The 23,789-nt window shown below is 51.8% G+C and overlaps 1 protein-coding gene across 1 annotated transcript; it reads right to left on the minus strand.

The window, feature by feature from the left end:
* Positions 1-1,952: 1,952 nt before the first annotated feature.
* Positions 1,953-22,420, minus strand: LFNG (LFNG O-fucosylpeptide 3-beta-N-acetylglucosaminyltransferase). Its single transcript, XM_074965194.1, has 8 exons — positions 21,820-22,420; positions 9,084-9,132; positions 7,111-7,210; positions 6,537-6,690; positions 6,090-6,175; positions 5,466-5,631; positions 4,720-4,805; positions 1,953-4,275 (listed from the first exon to the last, which is right to left on the minus strand). Exons 1-8 carry the CDS (start codon positions 22,246-22,248, stop codon positions 4,209-4,211), a joined length of 1,137 nt encoding a protein of 378 aa, XP_074821295.1. The 5' UTR covers positions 22,249-22,420; the 3' UTR covers positions 1,953-4,208.
* Positions 22,421-23,789: the final 1,369 nt, after the last annotated feature.

Consider the following 23,789-nt stretch of genomic DNA (forward strand, 5'->3'; position numbering starts at 1 on the left):
ACCACATCAGTACTGGTTTGGGTCACTGAGACGTTACAAGCCTTTTGTGTGAGCTACTGCACTTTAGGTTCCCAGCAGCGTCTGGGCCAATGTTCTTAGGCTGGAAAGCAAAGGCCCTGATGAAACCACAACAGAGCGAGCCATAGGAAAATACGCATGCAAATGTAGCCTGGTATCATTTCCTAAGGCTGACATGTGCCTTTCCGGAGCCTGGAACTGGTGAACTGCTGAGGAAGGCCTTGCTGCACCAGCCCTGGGGGGAATCATTTTGAAGCGCTCAAATGTGATTCATGTTCCGATAGAGCTTCTGAAGTCTGTTTCACTGACCTTTTTCCTCCCTGTGGGTGGGTAGCGCTGTGCCCGCTTGCAGTTGGTGCTGGGTGACTCATTGCTCGGAAGGCAGGATGGTGGGACGTGTGCTAACGGAGCAGCAGGCACAGAATTGCAAGTGCCAAAGCACACCCAGCACCAGCCGCCTGAGTGCTTTTTGTTTGTTTGTTTTTGCTTTGACACATGCTAACTTCCTGTTCGGTTTGCAGGTTAAAAATACACCCCAGAATAAGCGAGAAATTCAAGTGAAACTGAAGTGTGCGGCTTAACGAGGGGGAATTGACTGTGTCAGATGAAAAGTTTGACGCTTGCCTCACAAGCCGGTCTGAGGTTTGGGGGCAGGGCGGGTGTGGTGAAGTTTCACTCTGTGCCCAGGGTTAACAAATGATTGCTTCTTACTACTGGGATGTGTGTGTGTGAGACGTCACAGCTGGAACCAAGCTGGGGGGTGGGGGAGACAGTACAGCTCAGAAGCTCTAGGGAGCTTTTTAAACAGGGGGTTGTTAGCCAACGTGGTGTGGGCTCCGGGGTTATTGGTGAATCCAAGTGAGTGTTCCCAGAGAGCAGGAGCTTGCCGCCTGTCCTTGTTCATTAGGGTGAAGTACCAGGGGTTAGCAGCTCTGCAGCAAGGCCCCTACCAAAAAAGGTTGTAGGGCTGTGCCTGCCTGCCTGTGGTACACAGACTGGCAGGAACGTGCATGGAGGTGGGGGAGGAGGGGAAACAGGGCCTTCCCAATAATTGGTGGGGGCACAGAACTCCTCTGACCCCAGGGCCCTGGGGCCACAGCAAGGGCCCAGAATATGCCACCGCAAAAGCAGTCAAATTTAAATTCCTGAGCATACCCCTGCGGCCTGGCCTAGTTTTGCGGCTCTTAGATGTAAGACTAGCGCTAGACTTTGCAAAGTATGGCATGCAGGATCCCATGCCACTGCTTCCTTATGTGTCAACCAACCCCCCTCCCCTCTTCCCCTTGCCAGCTCCCCACAGACACTTTTTGAGAACAGTCTTCCTTCCCCTTTCTGAGGCACTGTGATCGAGCCTCAGCTGTGCTCATGCTGCAGTATCCTATCCCTTGCAGTTTGGAGGAGCTACAGTTCAGTGAGTGTGGTCCTACTCCTTCATAGCCCAACCAGGTTCTCCATAGGCATGAGAGACCAGAGGGCTGAATGCTGAAACAGGACTGGCTGGACAACCTGTCACTCGTGGGGAAAAGGGACAAGCAAACCTGCCCCCTGAGCGATAATGGGAGTTTGGCTGCATAGGAATCTCCCTGTATTTTTTGCAGTCACTGCAGGTGCAGACTTTTGGAAGAGGGCTTTATTAGACAAGCGTCTTCTTGAGAGTGGGATGTGGGTCCAGGGTGGAGAGAATGCGACGCTGGCTCGGGTTAGCTACTGCCGCCTGCGGGGCATGTTCACGGAAGAGCCTTGTTGGGAGTTTGTTGTTGGTCTATCGTGTTGGAGGCGTATGGGCTGCAAAACCTTCAGCCCTAGCTGTCCTCAAGGACATTTAAGCAGGAAATGGTTTGCAGTATGTCTTTGAAAGGGAGTGATGGCAAATACCCAGGATGCAGTTCAAACTAGAGACAATAACCATGTGCCAGTGATCAGCAAATAAGCTGCTTTATTGAAAGCAAAGAATGATGGCTACCACAGGATTTCCATGGTAACTATCAGGTTTAATTCCCTGAGAACATGTGTCATTTCTTTTCCAATCTATTTCTTTTAAACACATACTAGTTATGAAAAGCAGAGAGTGACGTTCCAGATACTGGAACACATAAATTAAGGTAAGTGATCGTTACAAGACATTTCAATTTCATTTTCAAACAGATTCTCAGAAGGCTTTTGTTTTGTTTTTTCCGATCCACAGAAAACGTATAAAAAAATTTCAACCCTACATCATTCTCCATTAAAAAAAAAAAACAGCACAGTAAAAAAAAATTACTGTCGCAATAAGATATTTACAGACGCACCCATTATGGGCCATTTTCACGCAGCCTCTCATTGGAAACATACAGTTCTGCCTCTGCCCACTTATCCATGCAGAGAACAACTAGCTCTCACCCCCTGGGTGAGGAAGGCTTAGGTCAATGTTCGTGCAGGAGCAGAGGATTTGCACAGCCATGAGCAACTGTCTGTTGGAGCAGGTTATGCAGTGAACTACAGTTGTCTCCCTTCAGCTGCTGATCCTCCATCGACCAGAGGGGGCACTGCTGAGCGGAGCAATGCGCTCCTTTTCCCAGATGCTGAGTATAAAGCTTCCACAGCACTTAAGCCCAGATCCTCACAGGGATTCAGGCTTCTGACTCCCACTGCGTCCAGCGGGCCAGCAACCATGATCCAGCATCTATCTTGAGTTCCAACAGGCCCCTAGCTGCTGGGCCAGCCCAGAAATGGTGCTTGGGAAAAAGGGGTGTTTCTTGAGCTCAGTGGTGAATGGGACCAATAGCAAAGACAAGCTCAGGGGCTAATGCTGATCTCACAATAGCGACGGGACTAACTCCATTGTAGCCAGTGGAATTGCACCAGTGGGAGACCTGCATTGGACCCTTAGTTGCAATCCTCCCAATGCTCTTTATTCACCCTCTGCATCAGCATCTAATGCCCCCGGACAGACCCGGCCTAAATGTTTTCGCTCCACTGAACCTAGATTATTTATTGGTACAGACAGTGCATTCTACAGGTGTGAATAATTGGCCCTGGTAGACACGAGTGTTAGGGACAAAACATGTGTAGCACTTTTTCCCCTCCACGAAGATGCTCCAAAGGCAAGGGTAAGTGGGCAGAGACTTTGCACTGAAGGGAGACGTTATGTCTCCATATAAATAAAGCATAAACATGGACACAGCATGTATGCATCTCTTTGCAACCTCCCCCCCCCTTTATAAATGTCTTTAAATTATCCTATATAAATACTGCATAGCTTTATAGTACTGAAAATATTTCAGCAAGGCATAGGGAACTCCAGTGAACAGAGTTAACAATGATTCTCGGCTTCCACCACCAACCCCTCTCCTTGCTCCTCTCCCCCCAGCCTGTCTCCCTTCAGTGCTACCATGAGCTGGGATTCTGAGAGTCCAGCTCTAAACACGACAAAGTACAAAATTTCTCCAGGGCACTTCCTGGACTCAGCTCCAATGTGTCCAGAGAACTGCCCCTGGAGCCAGCAAACTTCCCCTGCTCCCCCCAAAATACAGCCAGCATTGGAGGGAGGCACGAAAGGGAGGCAGAGGGGTGGAATTAACCCCACCTCCCGCCACAACTATTATCAACGAACCTTCATCTGAAACAGTATCCGGAGCCGAAGGATGAAGGGTTGGGGGAGGCAAGTGAATGGGGTGGGGAGGTAGTGGAATAAAGCAGGTTGGGTTTATGGGAAGCAGGAAGAGACGGGAGTGAGGGTTGGGCAGAATGGGATAGAGAGAACATTTAAAAGTAAAATTCCAGCGGAAAAAGAAAGCCATGGCAGTAAAGAGCTGGCCCAGGGCACACACTTACTCTCCATACATTCTATGAGAATTGCAAACACTGCAAAGCAACACGTAGAGCCACGCAGGCTGATGTTCAGGACACTTACCCTTCACAAGCCAGCCTGGCCCCTGGGCCACACGTGTAAGTGCTCAGGGCCTAGCCTTTCCCACCTACCCCCGGCCTGTCAGAGGAGGAGGCAGACAGCACCACAAAAATCTGCTCTCTCCGGCTGCAGGGGAGATGAGGGGCCGCACAGCAGCCTATAAACCGCACACACTGTGCATCATCACAGCAATAATAACCATTCGCCTCGCAGCAGGGAAATCACACGCACACATATGGGTCCCACAAGCCCTTCGGATACCAGGGAAACTTGGGACGAGGTTGACGGGGACATGCGTCTCCTAGTACACCACATTCAGGGGGCACCATGGCGTGTCTGGGTACAGCAGGCAGTGAATGGAGCGGAACCTGCAAGAGAGGGAAACACCGGCGATCAGCACCCGAGCCAAGACCTGCTCACAACACTGACACCTCTTTCCAGTTGCTGCACGCAGCAGCCGTGCAAAGGCTCGGTCTTTGAGGGTCTGTCTACACTGCAGCTCAGAAGTGGGACTGCAGCAGGTGTAGACAAACCCGAACTAGAGCAAAGCTAGCTTGAGTGACAATTGCAGTGAAGCTTCAGCAGCATGGGTGGTGGCCATGTGAGTATGGACCCAGGATCCTACGCAGGCAGGTTACAGCTAGCTCAGGTACGTCTACAAGTGCCGTAATTCCACCTCCTGATTGCCTGAGGATCATTTCAACTGCTCTTTGCCTGGCTTTAAAGCCCAGGCTTCCTCGTTGTGCGGGGGTAAAAGGAGGAACACGTCTGGTTGCACACGAATGTGGGGGGGTGAGGAAGCCGCAGCTCACCTGGATGGATCCTCATCAGCGGAGAAAGCTCCCTTCATGTGGATGGAATTCCTCTTGTTTTCAAACATGCCATAGCTCAATGTCACCTGGAGAGCACAAAGGTGAAGGTGTTGCTCGGGCAAGACGCTGCTCTTGACAGAGGGGCAGTATGGTCCAGTGATTAGGGCACTAGCTGGGACCTTGGAGACCTGGGTTCCAGATCATGCTCTGCCACAGACTTTCTGTGTGACCTCAGGCAAGTCACTGAGTCTCTCTGTGCCCTATCTGTACAATAGGGATAACAGCCTTGCCCTGCCTCACAGGCATGGCAGGAGGGCAAATACATGAAAGATTGCAAGGCACTCAGACACTGGGATGAGGTACAGTAGCTCGGTTGCTTGCTCATCTACAGCACTAGATTAAACCCCCAAAGGAGACCTCTATCAGAGATAACGCCAAGAGGTTTGGAGCTTCCTTCCTGCTGAGGTGGTGTCATTTTGGGTTCAGTCCCAGGTTCTCAAGAGTAATTTCCTAAGTTCCTGGCCTTCCTGGCCCATCGTGCACTGAGGTAAGAGGCCTGCTGCTCATTGCACACAGCTATCCTGGTTCTGTGCTCATGGAGGAACAGGTGAGAACAGAAATAACCCCGCTTCCCTGTTCTATCTGTGATCATTGCCAGGGCTCTAGGATCTGCACACAAGAAATATGTGGCCCTTCCCTGGCCTTTGCACTAACTCTAAGTGCTTCTTGGATGTGGCCAGGTTTACCTGTTTGTGAATCTCTGTCTTGGGCACCTGATGGAGGTTCTCCAGGTGGGAGTGGAAGAGATTACTCCGGATAAGCTTCACTCCTAGCACGGACTCTATGATGTACCCGATGGTGCAGTCATCTGGCAGGCGGATCTTCTCTGCAGTGCTCATGAAATGACCCCCACTGTAGGAGACAGAAGGGAGCATGTGCGTGAGTTTGCCATGCACCGAGTTAACTTTCCTCCACGCTGCACCAATGGGTCCCAACCCTGAGTTGGAGACCTGCCCTACCTCCTGATGGGGTGAGGGTGGGAGGATTTCAGCCTCTGCCCTATCAAATGACCTCAACCCTGGCTTACAGAGACAAATGTCTTTAGGACGAGAGCAATTTAGTCTCCCTCCTAGTTTCTTTGGGGGTCTCTTCAAACACAGCTACGAGGCCAGTGTAGGTGGAGCCTCAGTCCTCTAGATATTGGGATGGAATCAAAGTCCACAGAGAATTGGACTTCAGGATGCAGTTGAATTTCGAGTCACCAGTGATCTTTGATCTCCTGTGTCCTCCCCCATCCTGACCTTCACAGAGTAATCCAGGACTTTCTGGAAGTCTTATGAAACATCAGTGCCAAGTGTTAATCCCCTTACCTCGCCCATGGGCTCATCTTCAGCGCCAGCCCACGACTAATACAGAAACCTGCTCCCCCAGTGGCAAACCAGAAATGAACAGGATGCTGCAAAAAAAATGGAAAGCAAAACAGTGAGGTTTAAGACCAGTTCTTTTCCCTGTCTCCTCATGAACTTCTTACTAATTTAGGCAATACAAAGAGAATTCTCCCAATTGTCTCAACTGCTCCCCGGGTTGGTTAAACTGACCCAAACCTCCATCCGCACACAGGATGCACAGCTAAGCCTGGTGCTGAGAAGTTGGGAGAGTTGTGTCCCTGTTAAAGTCCATCTCCATTCTGAAACAATGACATTTTTCAACATATCACCAGCTCAGTGAAAGCTGGAAACCCCCCTCTTTGGGCTCAGTTGGCCGCTGGACTTTTGCCTCCTGTTAGCCCTAGTAAACCCACTGTCCTGCTCTCTTACCATCTTGTTCTCACTGATCCTCTCTGTGGCTTGAATGGGTCGGTCCAGACTAGGTTTGCCAATGTAGATGTCCTGTGTGTGGGGGTAGCCAGACAGCAACTTCACCAGGGTCCGGACATTCACATAGTTATCATCATCCACATGGCAAAACCACCTGGAGCAACAGAAGCAACCCAGTTAGTCCAGTAATACTCAGCACTCCCAGAGCTCCTTCCAGCAGAGCGCTTTACAATGGCAGGCAGCTATTATTCCCATTCGGCACAGGGAAAACGAGGTGCAGCGAGTTTGAGTGATTTAATCAAGGCCTCGCAAGCGGAAGCCACTCCTAACCCCCTGCACCAGTCCCTAGCCCATACTGGGGCAAGACCTGTCCGTGGAAACTGAAAGAATCAGGCAGCCACATTGTAGCTGGTCACCAGAAGGCTCTGCAGTTTGAGTCCTTCCCTGCATTCCCAGCACTTTCACCTGGTCACACATGCGGTCTCACGTGTGTACAAACTGTCATGCATCTAGACACACCCCACACGCAATTGCTCGCTCACTCTCTTTCTCTGGACATTAATTTCCTTCTTACTTTCTCCCAGACTCGATGAACTTGTCGTACTCCACGGCCATCTTGCAAGACAAAGCCTGGCGGCTGTGAGCGGCAGAACAGTTGGTGTTGATGACATTGGCTGTGGTGAGAAGAGGGTCGGGGAGAGAAGAGGGACAGTCAGTCCGGTGAGCCTCTCTCTCTCCAGCAACACAGTCAATCTGCTTGAACGAATGAAACTGCTTGTCCACCACCCAAAGCTGCCCAGGAAGCAGCGGGGGACATTGCCACCGGTTTGGTGATTTGAAGAGCCCTTGCTCTTTTGCACCCAACAGCGGCTGCTTGTAGCCCCTCACTGAGTGCAAGGTTCACAGACAGCAGCAGGGGCAGCTACTTTCCTCGCACATAAAAGGGGAGGGTGGGGTAGAATGAAGACAGGCCAGAAAGATGCCGACAATCCTGTTATCCTCTCTGCTGCTGGCCCACGAAGGCCAAGACCCTCCTAACCTAAGGCCAGGAAGCTCGGATCCTAATGAAAAGAATACAACCGTATTTCACAGGCCTAGGCCAAGACACTGCAGTGTTCTGTACTGGGACTGAATATCCTTATAAAAGGCTTGGCACGGCCCGTATCTAAAGTATACAGCAGAGAGCATCCTAGGGGACAAAGCCTGGAGCTCCCAGGGAATTGTTGCCAAGGGTGCGTGAGATGAAGTGGGCTTAAGAGTTCCTACAAAGGGATGTTGCCGAGTCATGAGAAGAAGAAGAAGGGATCGGCCCTATCTCAGCACTACCCGTGCTAAGCACACATTTGGCCACCCTATCCCTGCATTGCAGGGCTGCGCGCTCAGCCTCCGGAAGGGGGGCGGGTGAAGCCTGTGAACTGGATCCTCTAGCCCCTCTGCTGGGGTCTGTTAGCCAGAATCCTGGCCTATTCATGCTGCATTTTCCCAGCACCGGCCACCTGTTATGTGCTGGGCCATCTCAAAGGGAATTGATTCAGGGCCTGAAAGGGAATCATTTACATCAGAAGAATAGGGAAGGCCTGCCCCAGACTTGAGGGGAGGGGCTGCTGAATAAACACTCACTGAGTAAGTCCCTTTCCCGCTCTCTGTTGAAAGCTACTTGGGTTCGTTAATCACAGCGCTGGGATGGGAAAAATCCCTAGAAAGGCACCTTGTTACTCTCCCCTGCCTCAGAAGGGAGACACGGGATCAAACCGCTGCAGGGCAGATGGCTGCACTGACTGCTTTACCAAGGGCAGGTGGGGGAAGGGACTGTGGCGCTGTGACCTCCATTATCTCTGACAGGGGAATCTCAGCTGGGCATTTTCCCCAAAGGCAACCACTGTAACAAGCCGCCTCGTTCTCAGAGCAGCATTCTCTGCACCCTGAGATCCTCAAGGGGGCGCCACCGCCACATTCAATTTCTGCCCCGGCCTTGAAAGCCACCTCCTGAGTCCTTGCTTGGAGTAAGACCAGGCCAAAGGGCACAGTCAAGGTGGTGTGAGTTAGTAAAGGGAGCGGCCAATGATTTCAGTGGTGTCGCACTGACGTAACGGAGGGCCAGACAGCCACAAGTGCCCAGCACCCACCAGCTCCTTTTGTGACGCACGGTGCCAGCTTTTTCAGAACAGGTCAGCGCCCAAACTGCTCAGCGGGCTTGAAAATCTGGCTGCCTGTTTTTTGCCTAAATGCTGTTTCAAAAAACTGGTGCCAGCTGTGGGCGCCTCTGAAAATTCCAGCCCAAGCGCAAAAGTTGGCCCTTTTTAACGATTTAAGAAAAGTTCTCTACCGTCTAAAGCTCCCCCCAGATGGTTTAGTCCCCTCGTTCCTGAAATCATGGAGCAGGAGGGAGGGAAGGAACCTGGGAGGCCAAACTACTCCAGGCTCAGAGAGAAATGACGTGTGCATCTTGCACTTACTGCTGGATTCAAAGAGCCCACTGAGCTGCCTAAACTTCTACCAGGCTCGCGCCAGCCAGAAAGGAGACCAGAATGGGATTGGTTGACTCACCTGTACGTTTCTTCAGTTCCTCATCCTCCCCATCGGTGAAGATGAAGGTCTGAAAGAGATGATAACACGTCATTAGAATTGACATGACCAAGGGCATGCTGCTTTGTGCCTTTCCCCTGGGGGAACCTACTTCTGCTACATTCCAGTTTCCAAAGATTTCCAGGCAGCAGGTGCTGCTGAAGGAAAAGGGCCTGCTACTGACCATGGCTATTGCCCGACTGTCCTAATTTTGGGGTAGGAAAGGGCAGAAAGTGACTTCAGAACTATCAAGGCCTGCTGGAAGGGGGTGTTGGTCAAACTTTTTGTAATGGTTCTGTCTCAGCTGCACTAGAGGCTAAACCATTCAATACCAATCAGGGGGTTAGGGGGATAGGGTGCTTGTCACTCATTTCTTCTTAAGGCCCAAACCTTAACCCTAGATCCAAGCACCTCTGAACTTGGAGGCAATTGGGAGGCCAGCTCTGAGCTCTGTGGCTCCGGCCCGACTCTGCTTCTCTTTAGGGAAGTGATTGGGTTACAAATCTCAGCCTAATGAACATATTGATTACAGGCCATCACAGAGCTAGGATAACATTCAACACACTCATTGGAAGAGGGAGGGCACCAGGGCTCCGAGCTGGGATCGCTGGACTGAAAGACATTTTGGAAAACGGTAGGATCTGAAGGATCTCACTGGAACACCACCGCAAACTCCTCCCTGACAAGAGGGAAAGGTGCCTAAGGTTTCATGCTGAAAGCAGGTGTTTCCCCTTAAAGTAGCTGGGTGAGATGCGCACCTGCATTGCGCAATCCTCTGCAGGGAACCAAGTGTCTTCATTTTAATCCCCATCTCTGCCCACCCCCCATAAAAAAATAAACAGCACAGAAGGCCTGACAGGGAAGCAAAGGGTTAAAGCTTCCCTTCCCAGAGTGGAGAGAAACTGGAAACAGTGTCTGTACCGCATGTTTCCCAGCCTCCTCTGTGGTGGAGTTGCCCCCCCCCCCCCCCCCCCAGTTTGAGCTGCAGTCACAGTTACTTGGGTTTCACTGTGTGTGTCTGCCCAGATCTCTGGAACGTCATTTCACTGCCAGGGCCCAAGTGTGTAACAATATGGGCCTTTAACACAAAGCCACAAGGCAAGGGGCACAACCTAAGAACACAGCGGAGGCAGCCGCTTGCAATGCGGTGGCCTTCGTTTCTTTAACTGTATTGCGTTTTCCATGATCTTGCTGTTAAGCTGCAGCATGTGCTGTGAATGGGATTGCACCAGCTTTATGTGGGGCGGAGAGGAATGTGGGGCGGAATGGAGCGACCTACAGCCATGTGTAATGAGATGCAGCTGAGCTGCGGCTTCGCTTAGAGAGACAGCATGCTAAGGAGCCGCTTGTGCTCCCATTGAAGCCAGTGGGGTGCTGTCACTGCCTTCAGTGCTGGCTCAGGCCCTGAGGTTCATGCGTGGAACTCTGTCTTTCCAAAGGCTTGCCCTGCTCAGCCCACCTGGCTCTGCTAAACACTGTGTGACCGGCCTTTGCCTGGCTATAAGCAGGTGTGTTTGCACTGCTTGCCCGTGGTGTGCGGAGGCGGCCTCCCGGCTTCATCCCACACCTGTGTCAACAGCATGCACCCAGTTAGCTCTGTCCCGGCACCCTGAGCTAGCACACCCCCCTTCTGTGGCCTCCACGCCCCGTCTCATAGCCTTTGTTTATTGAGCAGGAGGTCAGGTGGCAGCAGCTGCTTAGCTCTGGCACGAGCCTGGCTTCGCCCAGCTTGCTGGGGCCGGGGTGTCAGCCTTGATCAATGCAGCTCCCTGCACCTGTCTGTGTGCTCGTGTGTGCACAGTGGGGTGCACCTCCTCCCCCTGCACTCAGCCAGCTTCCTAGGTAACTGAATCGCCTTCAACTGCCGACTCCACACACACACACACCCTCCCCCAATTACCTGAGCCACCTGCCTGGCCGCACTCCCTTATTTACACAGCTAATTCTCAGCATATGTTGGCTGGCTCCAGGGGAATATCCTAGTGGTTTATCCTGGACTTTTGGGGGAGAAATGTGGGGAGAGACAATGGAGGGGGAGGGAAGGGAAGGGTGAGAAAGCAATCTCAATCAATCAGCGTGTAGCAAACAAAGCCAGAGAGAGAGAGAAGAAACCACAACCAGCTGCCAAGTGCTATAAAAACCAGACACGCACAAAAGCGCAAAGGAAAAAAGACAAAGAGAAATTGGAGGGGGGGAGGGCAGAGGCCTGGGAATGATGAATTACGAGTGAACTGGAAATTCGTTGCCACCCATCAGGCAGTCCAGCCCCGCAGTGGGCTTTTTTTGTTCTCGAGTGGGTGACAATAGCTTGAATGAGTCTGCCTGACTTTACTCAGTCCAGGAGAGTTAAGCAGCAATGTGTTTGCTCCCCCATTAACATACAGCTGGGCTGGTTAACTCGGGGGAGAGGGAGGGAAGCCAAGTTTGTTTGCTCAGGTCCCCCGGGGTAGGGAAGTGGCTGGGAAGAGCAGACAGTGCAGAGCTCCTGAATGGAAGGGGTGGCTGGGCCCTGGGTCCATTGGGGGGGAGGTTACAAGTAGCCTTTTTGGTATAAGAGAATAGAGCTGATCTGAGGCGTGAAAGCCAAACTACCCATGAGAGCGTGTAGCCATTGCGCAATTGCATATGTGCCAGTGATTCCAGGAAAGGCACAAGACGTCTTGGACAGACAGCATCTGAGACGGGGTGGGGGGCCCCCAAGAGTGCACATGGGCTCTGCTCCTTCACTGAGAAAGGGGAAACCCGCATGGGGGGCATCAAGTCAATTGCTGCGAGGGAACCTCAAACAAAGGGCTGGATGGCATTACAACGCCTAAGAAGAGTTTGTTACGCAAAGCAAAATAAGGAGGCTCGACTCTCAGGTTCAAGGTGTTAGCTGCTCAGTTACAGGGGCCATGGAGAAATGTCCCTCCCATAACATAGGCTAACAGGCATGGGGCAGTAAGTTGAAGGGAGCGTCATGGAGGGCAGGGTATAGGCATCACCTAGCTGTCAGTGTCAGGACCATGCTAGGTTCAGGGCTAGGGAACGGGACAGTATGACTTGATCTTCCCCCTGCCACAAAGGAGACTGCTCCCTTTTGAGGTATCAAGGGTCCACAGGGATGTTCCTCCTCTCCCTGGCCCCAAGGCTCCATTTTGCTCTGGGCTTTTTACATGGTCTTTTAGCCAGTGCAGGGTCTGATATCCCCCAGCACCTGCCCAGCCCTTGGGGCAGAGGGGCATCCACTGGCCTTGTCAGCGCTTTTCCCCTGCTTTACACTCCCCATGCTGGATGTGGCTGCACCAGCCAGTTACCTGGCCTTGGGGGGAGAGGGCAAGCAAGAGACACACACACACCCCGACTGGGACTGGGGCCTTCTCCTGATTGAGGGAGTTTATAAAGCCCCCAACCCCGAGAAGGGGCGAGGCCTGTGACTGCATTCTGAGATGAATTTGTTTGGTCTCAGTCATGGTGTCCACCTCCCCCCAGCACTTGCCTTCCCCTCCGCCCCGTATTCATTTAATCAAAGGGGGCCCGCAGGCTGGGGTGGGAGACCAGAACGCTCTCAGGATGCCCACGGGGGATTTAATACAGAGGAAAATGTTTGCGTGATTAGATCAGGAACGCTGTCTCCAGCAACTGTGTCTTCGGCTGCTCCGAAAATAACCCCTAAACTAATCCTCCAGCTTGGCCGCTATAAATAGACCAGAGTGGATGTTTGTTTATTATTAGCCAGCATTGAAAGTTTTTATTCTGATGATGCTGCCCCTCCCACACACAGGAGACAATGCAACTACCTCCCAGGCTCTAAGAGAAGCACTCTGCCACTCCTCCTGGCAGGCAGGGAACTGCAGGAGCCCTTGGAAGGAAACTCCAGCCTGATCACCTGTCTCCCTGCTGCCTGGGCAGGATGGGTAGAGCCTGCACCCAGCCCTATGTGATACCGCGGCGGGACTCTCTCGCCTTTGCAGGTTCACTGCCTCCCAGCCCCTGCCTGCATCTCCGCTCTCTGCAAAGCGGGAACCCAGCCAGAAGGTTCAATTAAAACCAAAACAGTGACAGCCTCGCTCTCTTTAATTAGCTTGTCTATGTTTCTTGTAGATGAGATCTCCCATTCCTGTGAGCTCCCTCCCCCTGGGCAGGTTTCCAGGATCCACTATAGGGCATAGGACTCTATATGCAGGTCAGCTGGGAGGAAAGATGTCTGGGGAGAATGGAAGGGAGGAAATAGAACAGGAGAGAGGAAAAGGGGAAAAGAAAGAGGGATGGGCGGGGAGGAGGAGGGTGTTCACTGCCAGGATTACAACAAAGCCATCCTCCTTGGGCCTGGAGAGTCTCTTCTCTTTAAAAAAAAAAAAAAGAAAGAAAAGGAGTACGTGTGGCACCTTAGAGACTAACCAATTTATTTGAGCATAAGCTTTCGTGAGCTACAGCTCACTTCATCGGATGCATGCAGTGGAAAATACAGTGGGGAGATTTATATACATAGAGAACATGAAACAATGGGTGTTACCATACGCACTGTAACCAGAGTGATCACTTAAGGTGAGCTATTACCAGCAGCGGGGACGGGCGGGGACGACACACACGACCTTTTGTAGTAATAATCAAGGTGGGCCATTTCCAGCAGTTGACAAGAACGTCTGTGGAACAGTGGGGGTGGGGGGTGGGGTGGTAAACATGGGGAAATAGTTCTACTTTGTGTAATGACCCATCCACTCCCAGTTTCTATTCAAGCCTAAGTTAATTGTATCCAGTTTGCAAATTAATTCCAATTCAGCAGTCTTTCTTTGGAGTCTATTCAGGGGACACCATCATAGGGCCTAATCACATCAGCCACACTATCAGAGGCTCGTTCACCTCCACATCTACCAATGTGATACATGCCATCATGTGCCAGCAATGCCCCTCTGCCATGTACATTGGCCAAACTGGAGAGTCTCTACGTAAAAGAATAAATGGACACAAATCAGATGTCAAAAATAACACTCAAAAACCAGTCAGAGAACACTTCAGTCTCTCTGGTCACTCAATTACAGACCTAAAAGTCGCAATTCTTCAATAAAAAAAACTTCAAAAACAGACTCCAAGGAAAAACTGCTGGAAATGGCCCACCTTGATCATCACTACAAAAGGTGGTCCCCCCCCCCACCCCACCCCCCCGCTGGTAGTAGCTCACCTTAAGTGATCACTCTGGTTACAGTGTGTATGGTAACACCCATTGTTTCATGTTCTCTATGTATATAAATCTCCCCACTGTATTTTCCACTACATGCATCCGATGAAGTGAGCTGTAGCTCACGAAAGCTTATGCTCAAATAAATTTGTTAGCCTCTAAGGTGCCACACGTATTCCTCTTCTTTTTGCGGATACAGACTAACGCGGCTGCTACTCTGAAACCTGTCTTCTCTTTAAGGCAGTTTAGTCTCAGATCTGCTATGTAGTTAGATATTCAATGTATGCAGCGCCCCATCCTTAACACTCTCCCCTTCGATTTAGATCCTCTGCTCCTTGTAGCTGCTGGGCTCTTCATCGGAATAGAGGAGCCTGGGGCAGGGAGGGTGGAGGCTAGGCATAGATAGAACCATGCCCACTACACTCAACTGCTCGCTTAGATTGAAAGCTTTTCTATTCTTTCTCTGCATGTCCCAGATACCCAAACCTCCAGCTGTGATGCTCTGGTCACCCTCACAGGAATGGAGCCAGGGCATACGCACAGCTGAAGCTCTCTTGCTAAACCACAGCCTCAGAGCCTTGCACATTCCCACTGACAATTTGAGACCCAACATGTATTTCGAAGCTGCCAGGAGATGGATGCAATGAAAAGCCAGGACAGTGCCTCCCAGCGTGGTCTTTGTTCATTGGGCAGTCTCATTTAACACTCGAAGAGCCTTCATGGAGATCCCAGAAAATACACAGCAGCAGTGTATTGTGTAAAAGCCACAGTTTCCTAGCCAGAGGGAGCTCACTAGGTCTGCAAAGAAATCTTTGGTGACAGGTGGGGAGACTGCTGATTTTCTGTGTAAGCCATAAGATGCGAGGATTAGCAGATGCGCTATTTAGCCTGTGCACGTGTACACAGTGCATCTATCAGCTCTGAGCCGGATTCCCCTCTCCCCCCAGTGTAACTCCCCTGACTTCAGTGCATGCTGGACCTGAGCAAAGGTACTCCACATTGACCGTGGTATAAATGGGAGGTCAATCAGGCCCTGTAGGCCTCAGCGCAATCGTGAGTTGCACCTCCCTAGATCTGGGATTCAGTTACATACATGTATGGAGGACCAAAGCACAGGCCAGCCTGCTACTAGCAGGCAGATACACTCTGGGCTCTGTGAATGCTCTTCCTTCCCCTCTCATTCAGGGGCTCTCTCTGGGCTGCTTCTGCTTTAGGAGTGCAAGGAGTTACGTCCCACACTTACTCCCCTTAAATTGGTGAAAGAAAGGGCTTTGTCTCTGCTTGCTCAGTGGCTGCATTGTCTGGCCAGGGACCCTGACTTGGGACACACAGGAAGCCCCATTGTTCTAAAAGCTGCAATTTAAAGAAACACAGGATGCCAAATCCTTCTCCAACAATAGCAGCCACCAAAGAATAAGGCTGGGACAATGCACTTTACCCTGCCAGGTTCCTTAAACTGCTGCATAACGGGGCTCGGAGACAGACACCAGGCCACTGGCATGCGCCACCCCTCCCCCCCCCCCCCCCCCCCGTTCTGTACCACAGGGATTTGCTAGAGGAACTCCACTCCCAGCACAGGGTGCTCTCCTATCCTTCTGCGGCTTCACAGCATGTCCTGCCCAGCCTGGCCCAGCTCCCTGCATGGGGGAAGGAGAGACACTGCCAGTCCAGACAGTCACATGGGGAAAAAAGGGTTTTCCTTCATTTCTCTTTTCTTAGTGACTCACTTCTACTTATTTGCACTGAAACCCTAGCTCAGCCCGCAGTTGCTCACAGCTCCCTGGCTGATCTTATTTGGTGACGAACAGTGTGGGTGGCAGGATCCAGCCATAAGGCTCCTATTCCACCCACCTAGCAACCTAGAAAATTGGTCCTGACCCTCTCTTCTCTTGTCCTTTGTCCAAGAGCGAGTCTCAATTTTGTTGCATATTAAAATGGAACAGAAATACCTTCAGGGATGATACACTCTCAGGAGACAAACGGCTGTGTCTTACTGCTGACCCTCTCCTCACCCACTCCTGCACCAATTGCATCAAAAACAGGAACCAATGTGAGGCATGTTGCACAAAGGATCTCATGACCATCCATTGCATAAATTGCATCCTTCCCTTTCTTGGTACTGGTGTCATTTCCCCACCATCATGCGTGATGTTTGGCCTGACCTTGCAAGGTGCTGAGCACCTTCAGCTTCCACTGAACCCAAGGAGAGCTCAGGGGCTTACAGCTTCTGGGGCCCAGGCTGAGATTATACAGTCCTTGGAGGCTTGCCAGCCAGTGTTGTGTCTAAAGCACCATGCTCTCCTACAAGAAAGGACGCAATGACTTTAACCTGGAGGGCAGTGTCTAAAAGTAGATTGCCCTCGCTGGCCGCAGGATGTTTTAGGGGGAGGCACCTGTGCCAATCTGTCAGGTTGCAACCCTGGATGGTTCCAGTTCATTGCTGTATTCTCCAGCTGGAAAAGTCACTACTCAGGGGAGGAAGAGGAGAGAATTAGCCGCTGGAACAGGCTCCTGCCTGGCTTTTGTCCCCTGCAGCACGTTTACTGCAAACACACACAGCTCAAGCCCTGATGGGCCAAACAGCAAGTACAAAACTAAACCCAAAAAAGGCAGTTGGGGAGAAAGTCACCAGCTCATTTCAAGGATTAGTTTGATGGTCCTGGCCCCTTTCTTGCCTAGCTGTCTGAGCTGTGGCTTTCCCCTGCTGCGGGGGCTGTGGCTGGCACAGAGACCCCTAATTTCAGAACCTGATCCTTTTAACCGACAGAAGCCTGAGGTTACAAGGCATTCACAAACAGGAGCGGAGCTCGCTCTCGCCCCTTCGCTTTTCAGTAACAGGAAGAGTCCTCTTCTCTGTAATTTCAAATGCTATTATTTTTAATAATCCCCCTTTGAACAATGAGCTCCTTGTGCAATTAGGGACCCACCCCTCTTTCCCCACTCCCCCCCGCCTCACGCTCTGCACGTGTCTTTCACAGACTTATATTTCAAGTGCTTTTATTGAAGCCTGAGAAGAAATACCTCATTGCTTGGGGCATGCAATTAACAGCATTACATGCCCCCAGTTCATCGGTGTCCAAGGATAACCCTGCCCTCCATTTAAAACAAACACCATCTCCCATATAATATCCCCCTGCCTGGGAGATCTGCTTTCATATGGGCCTCAGCCTGAGAAAGAATGAGCATCTTCAGCTCCTGCAGACTTCAGCTGGCATTGCAGGGGGCTTAGCACCTCCCAGATTCAGGCCCCATGTGTGTTTGTCTTTAACCTGCCCAGGTTTGAAGAGAGAGGAGCTGTCACTCCCCTCTGGACGGGAGCTGCAGTGGAGTGGCCAGAACTGGCTTGGCAGAGCCAAGCTCTGACAGCCCAGTTCCACCTGCTGGGTTGGACAGAGCCCACACCTGTGTTTGGAGTGTAAACAGGACACAGAGCTATACTTGCTGTGTACACATGAATGCGTAAGGCCCACTGGGAGCATGTCAGCACACCCCAGCAGGCCGTTACCCCCGAGGACAGGGATTCTGGCCAAGGTGCTAGGAAAATTTGGGAACTGCCTGTGCTCTCTGGAAGGTAAACACATTCCTCTTGAGTAAACTAGCTGGAATAGGTATCAGCACCTACAATTATCTGCCAGACTTCTGGAAATGAGAATATCCTTGCAACAGAGTTAATCACATAGCTCCTTCCATGCATCTCCTGGGAGCAAGCCCACCAAGCTGCTTGGAGAATGTTCGCTCGGGGCCCTGTACCCTGGGACAAGGAGCGCGGTTCTTGTGCGGTCCTGTCACTGCAACTCCTCAGCCTCAGCAGGAATTGGGGGGGCTGGATGAACTTGCATTTATGATTTTTTCACAACATTGGGGCTTTTTTTTTTTTTTTTTTTTAAAGTGCAAACATTCCCCAGACCACTCTGCAGCATGTGAGGTATTCAAGTGCTGAGTCAGCCACAGCTGCAAACTCTCTTCAAAAGGTGCTGGCAGGGAGGAACAACCTATCTGCAAAAAACAGCCTGTCTGGGCTAGCTCACTTGAAGCACAGGAGTAGGTGCAGGATTTGGGGGCAGGGGTGAAGCCAAGGCCTATCCACTCTGCTCAGATAAAAGGAGGAAGGGAGGGGAGGGGGGAGTCCTACCACATGATATCATTGCAATATCTGGGATTAGACCGAACACAGGAAACTGAGGCTATTGTATGTTGAACAAAGAGTATCCAAGAAGACAACACAATAGCAATTCCCCCTTCCTATCATCTCTCCAAACTGGAACCACCTGGCAGATTTAACCCCTTCTCCTCAATGCACTATTTTACTTAACCCTTTAGCCGTTCATTTAAAAACAAACATGGCCCTGAGTGTAACTATGAAGCGGACGGTTCAGATTTTGACTCAGAAGGGGAAAGGGTGGGGATGGACAGGGAGGGTTTTTCTCTGCTTCGGAAGAACTAGATGTGTTTATTAGCCAAAGGGGATTCTGGGCTAAGAATTTCCACTCCTGCCCTGCAGCCAGGGTGCAGAGTAGCATGAACGCTGAGAGGCTGTTGGCAAAACAAAAGAGCTGGTCTGGGATCCAGAGAAGAGAGGCCTGACTCAGACTGAGAGCCACACTTTTAGCACAGGCAATTCCTCAGCCGAAAACCCCCTTTACTAACCCAGAGCATTGTTCGTATGAAGCACTGAGCTTCAGCCAGCTCTCTCACAAGGAGAAGCTTCCAGCAAAAGCTCAGCACTTACCAGAGGGCAGGAGCTCCCCCCTATATCACCCACACCTCTAGGGGGGCACATGAGAGCAGGGCCCCCCCCAGACGCTACACTCTAAGGTGCACAGATAGTTTCTCTTTTCCTTTCGCTTACAGTCTAATGGTTGGGGAAGCCACGGTGCCCCAAAGTTGCTGTTACGAGGCTTCTTGGTAGGAGACTGTCTCAGAGAGGAAACTGTGCAGGCAAGAGACAGATTCACTTCCCCGCAGTCTCTCTGGAAAGGGCAACAAAAACTGTCAGGCCTGTTGAAATGGAGGGTCAGTTTCCTGGTTACAGCAGCCAGGCCAGCGTGGAAAGACTGGGACACATTCCCGCCAGCTCGCTGTCCTTCCTCCTGCAGGAGTTTTCAGTAACTTCAGCTCTCTCCAAGGCTTGTCCCTCAAGTGCTGTACAAGAGCATCACTCAGCAGCTTGTCAGCTGGGCACCTCTCTGAGCTGCACCCCCCTGGCTTCCTGGCCCTCATCTCTAGGCAACCTGACCTGGACACTGCAAGCTCCAGCTCCCCGGTTCCCATGGAAAGCACCACACAAGAGCCTGTGAAGCCTTTTCTCTGAGCTTGGGAGAAAAGAGGCTTTGTTAGCTTGCCCAGGGGGACAGCGTGAGAGCTGAGACTCAGGACTCTGGGAATCCAAACGGACAAACGAAACAAAACAAAAACCCAGAAGAAAGCCAGAGTCTATGAGAAAAAGAGAACAGCCATTCCCAGGATCATCTGTAGGTGCTCAGGGCATTTATCCACCTCCAGCCCCCCAACCCCTCCCCCTGCTCAGAGGGTGTAGAAATAAAAGATCAGCTAAGAGTTTCCACTAACCAACCATGGCAGGGAGAAACGGCAGAGCCACTGCCAGGCCTCTGAGATCTCCTAAGTAAAGGAGCAGGTCAATGGAAGTGATGTCCTAAGTCTGCTGCAGAGATCTTTTACATATTATTCCTGAGTGAGAAACATGAGTCCACCTCACCGCACGGCAGGCCCAGAGAGAGCCCATAAGGAAATGGGTGAAGATGGAAGGGGATGAATTGGGGAGAGAAAATGGGAAAGTCTCATTCTGTTAAGAACAGGCATAATCTGCTTGGGAAGCTGTTTGATGATCAAAATAATTCCCGAGTAAGGAGAGCAAATGGCAAAAGCAAGTTTCCTAAGGAAACAAGTAGATTTACTTTTTTTTTTTCCTCTTAAGTCCTAGAATAATAGATAAGACACTGGTGGAGAGTGTGAGACAATCGCTCACACGAATACAGGGGGCTTTGGGGGAGACGGAGAACAGATCAGGCTGGTGGTGAATTCTCTCAGCCAGTACATACTAGTGGCGAGACTAGATGACTAATAATGGTCTCTTCTAATCTCAAACTCTATGAAATCCCACAGTATTTCTGGTTACCAAAATTCCCACCCAAACTGACTGCTATTCCATGGCTTTCTCAGCCCCAGAACCTGGGGTCTGCTGGTCTCTCCCTCTGCGCATTTTGTGTACACCCACCACTGTAGTATCTGGGTACCAGAAATCTACCCAGTACCCTGCAAACGATGTTGTAATTCAGAGTTGGCCTTGCACTGAAGTAGCTAAGTACACGCCTGGCTTCTGAGAGGATACCACAAGGGGAAAGACATCTCCTTAGGCATCGGAGCCAAGGTGCTACAGTCTACAGATGCTGGCTCTGCTACTGCAACTTTGTGTGTTACTTTCCCTATCTGCAAAACCGGGACAATGTGAGTCACAATGGTAAAGGGCTTTGAGATCTACAGGTGAAAAGGTGCCGTAAGGCTTTATTATTACTGCTTAGGCTCTATATTGAGGTATGGATCAGATGTGCCCTCTGAAACAGAAATGCTACTTCCCCTCCAGGCATACTGCTAAAGCAGTTGCTGAGATATCCTTGGGCACAGGCTTTTAGTGTAGGTGACACTTCTCTGAAAATGCAGCTTAATTCCTTCTTTAAATAGTGAGCGGACAGCGTAGCCATGGCTGCTCCTGGCAAAGAAAAGGGGCTTGATGTTTGCAGGGTCCCCCTCCCCAGCAGTCTCTAAACAACCCTGAGAACTCTCAGTCCTCTCCCCTTTTCTTTATGCTAAAGAGCTCTGGACTTCAGCCCCTGTTTTACATCTGACAAGTCCAGGCCAGCAACACAAATTGCATTTCATGCTCCTCATCCCCAGTCTCCTGGGGGTGGAGGCCGCGAGAGCGGGAGGAATAGAGAGGCACCTGAGCCCTGAACACAGGGGTCTCGTTAAAGATCCCTGCTGCTGAGAGACCAGAGCGGCTACGCTTCAGAGGCACTTTAACCAAAAGGCTCCGGAGTGCGTGCGGCCCAGGCCCAAGGCAGGAACGCGTTTCAGAGCGGACTGTGCCGGTCAGCTGTGCAGGGACACGGATGCACCTGAATCCTCCAGCTGGGGGAAGCAGAGGACCCCTGCTGAAAAGAGGTGAAACTTCTGCTTCACGTTAACTCCCTGGCAGCCCGGGCTGCGGAGGGGGTGTGTGTGTGGGTGTGACATCCTCCCAAAGCCAGCCCCCCCCACCCCAGGTTTGTCAATAGAGATCAAGAGCAAGGGGAAGGGGGGGAAGAAAATCATTGCTGGAATGTGCCTCAATTTCCCTTCCCCGGGCCAAGGGCGGGAGGCTCTGGCTGGAGGCGCTTGGGCGTGCAGACACTAGCCAGCTCATTCGTGCTTCCCAGGGCGGCCTGGTTCGGCTCCCTGCTGCTCCCAGGCCGGGCAGCTCACCTGCCGAAGGCTGCCGAGCAAGCCCCGGCCGCAGGCAGGCTGCAAGTCCCCGCGCCCCACTGGCCCCGTCCCCCCGCTCACCAAGTCTCTGTTCCGGGAGATCCAGGTGTCCAGCAGCAGCTCCAGCCTGGCCTGGTGGAACTTCTTGGTGGTCTTCACCGCGATGAAGACGTCTTGGGCCGTGATGTCCTCCAGGGCCGGCCCGGGGGTCCCCTCCCGGCGCGGGGCCAGGCTGCCGGCTTCCTGCGCCTCCCGCCGGCCCCGGCTCAGCTTGCTGAAGTAATCGGTGAAGCTCTTCACTTCTTGGGGGGCCGAGCCGGGCTCGCCCTCCTGCCGCTGCGGCTGGCGGGCCGGGGCCGGGCTCGCCGAGCTCCGCAAAGCCCGCCGGCCCCCTGCTCCTCCCAGGCCCCCCACCTGCCGCTTCTGCTGATCCGCCATCAGGACCAAGAGGCAGGTGAACGTGCACCCGACCAGGAACCAGAGCAGTTTCCTTCCGCAGCTCTTCAGCATCTTGCCCAGCCCGCTCACAGCGGGACCGACGCGACTCGGCCAGAGGCCGCGGCTGGAGACTTCCAAGATCAGCCGGCGCCGCGCTAACGCCTGGCAGGTGCCGCGTCCCGCCAGCCCCGGCCCTCAGCAGCGACCGCTCCAGTCCGCCCGCAGCTCGGCGGCAGCCGCAATTTAAAAACTCCTCTCCCCACGCCCCCAGGCCGAGCCCCGGCGCCGGGCTCCCTGGGGCGGGGCTCTCCCAGGCCGCGCCCCTAAAGGGGCGGGCTCTGCTCTTTCCTCCGTGGCGGCCTGTCTCCCACGTGGGCGCGCTGCAGGGGGCTGGGAGCTCGCCCAGCCCTGGCCGAGTTCTCCCGTGTGCATCGGGCAGGCTGAGAGGCTGGTCCCTGACAGCCTCCCTGGAGACAAAGCGGGAGCTGCGCTTAGCAGGCGTTTACAGAGCAGCGCCGAGGTGCTGAGCTAGAGGGGAAGGTTGTTGCAAGAGCTTTTCCCCTCCTGGCAATGCCGTTTGAAGGCAGAGTATTTCGTGGGCATGGCCCAAAACCTCCAGTCCGATGCACAGTGCTTGCACACGCGTGTCACCTGATGCAAAGAGTGTGATACGCCCCCAAGAAGTGAGCCAAATAATAAGCATAATAATAATAGTAGTATCAATAAACGACTTTAAATTGTAGCCTCAAGGTATGCAAACATCTAACCTAAGTCACCCTGTGATCCTCTTACTGTAAACCTTGTTCTTCCCCACCCCATCCCCTCCCTGCGTGTCACATCCGTATCACAGCAGATCCGATGGCAGGATCAGGGCCTTAGGGTGGGGTGTAGGCCATGTCTTTCTATGTGTTCTGTAATGGTGCTAGCACACTTCTTGGTGTGGAAATAATAGTAACGTAGCAGTGAGCATGTGCCAAATCCCCAGATTTGAGCACCCCCCCAATGTCGGAGGTTTTATAAATGTAAACTTGGAGCCAGATCTACATTTTGCAAATGTTTCAGAGTAACAGCCATGTTAGTCTGTATTCGCAAAAAGAAAAGGAGGACTTGTGGCACCTTAGAGACTAACCAATTTATTTGAGCATGAGCTTTCGTGAGCTACGTGAGCTTTTCGTGAGCTCATGCTCAAATAAATTGGTTAGTCTCTATTTTGCAAATGGATTCTCTCTTTAAATGGACTAAACCAAACTCCTGATCTGAATACCTTTGAAATGTAGCGCTTTTGAAGTCCAGATTCAAATGTTGCTGCTGGAGCTCATCTCTAATGGCCACGGAGTCAGCTGTATTGCCCAATTGACTTCGCTTTCTGAGCTCAGCTCAAGAATTGTGTAATATTATCATAGGGGGCATTTCTGAAAGTTTCTAGACACATTATTCTGTTGACAGGTTTCAGAGTAACAGCCGTGTTAGTCTGTATTCGGAAAAAGAAAAGGAGTACTTGTGGCACCTTAGAGACTAACCAATTTATTTGAGCATAAGCTTTTGTGAGCTTCATCGGTGCATCCGATGAAGTGAGCTGTAGCTCACGAAAGCTTATGCTCAAATAAATTGGT

This window comes from Natator depressus, chromosome 10 (assembly GCF_965152275.1).
Source record: "Natator depressus isolate rNatDep1 chromosome 10, rNatDep2.hap1, whole genome shotgun sequence".
Lineage (NCBI taxonomy): Eukaryota > Metazoa > Chordata > Testudines > Cheloniidae > Natator > Natator depressus.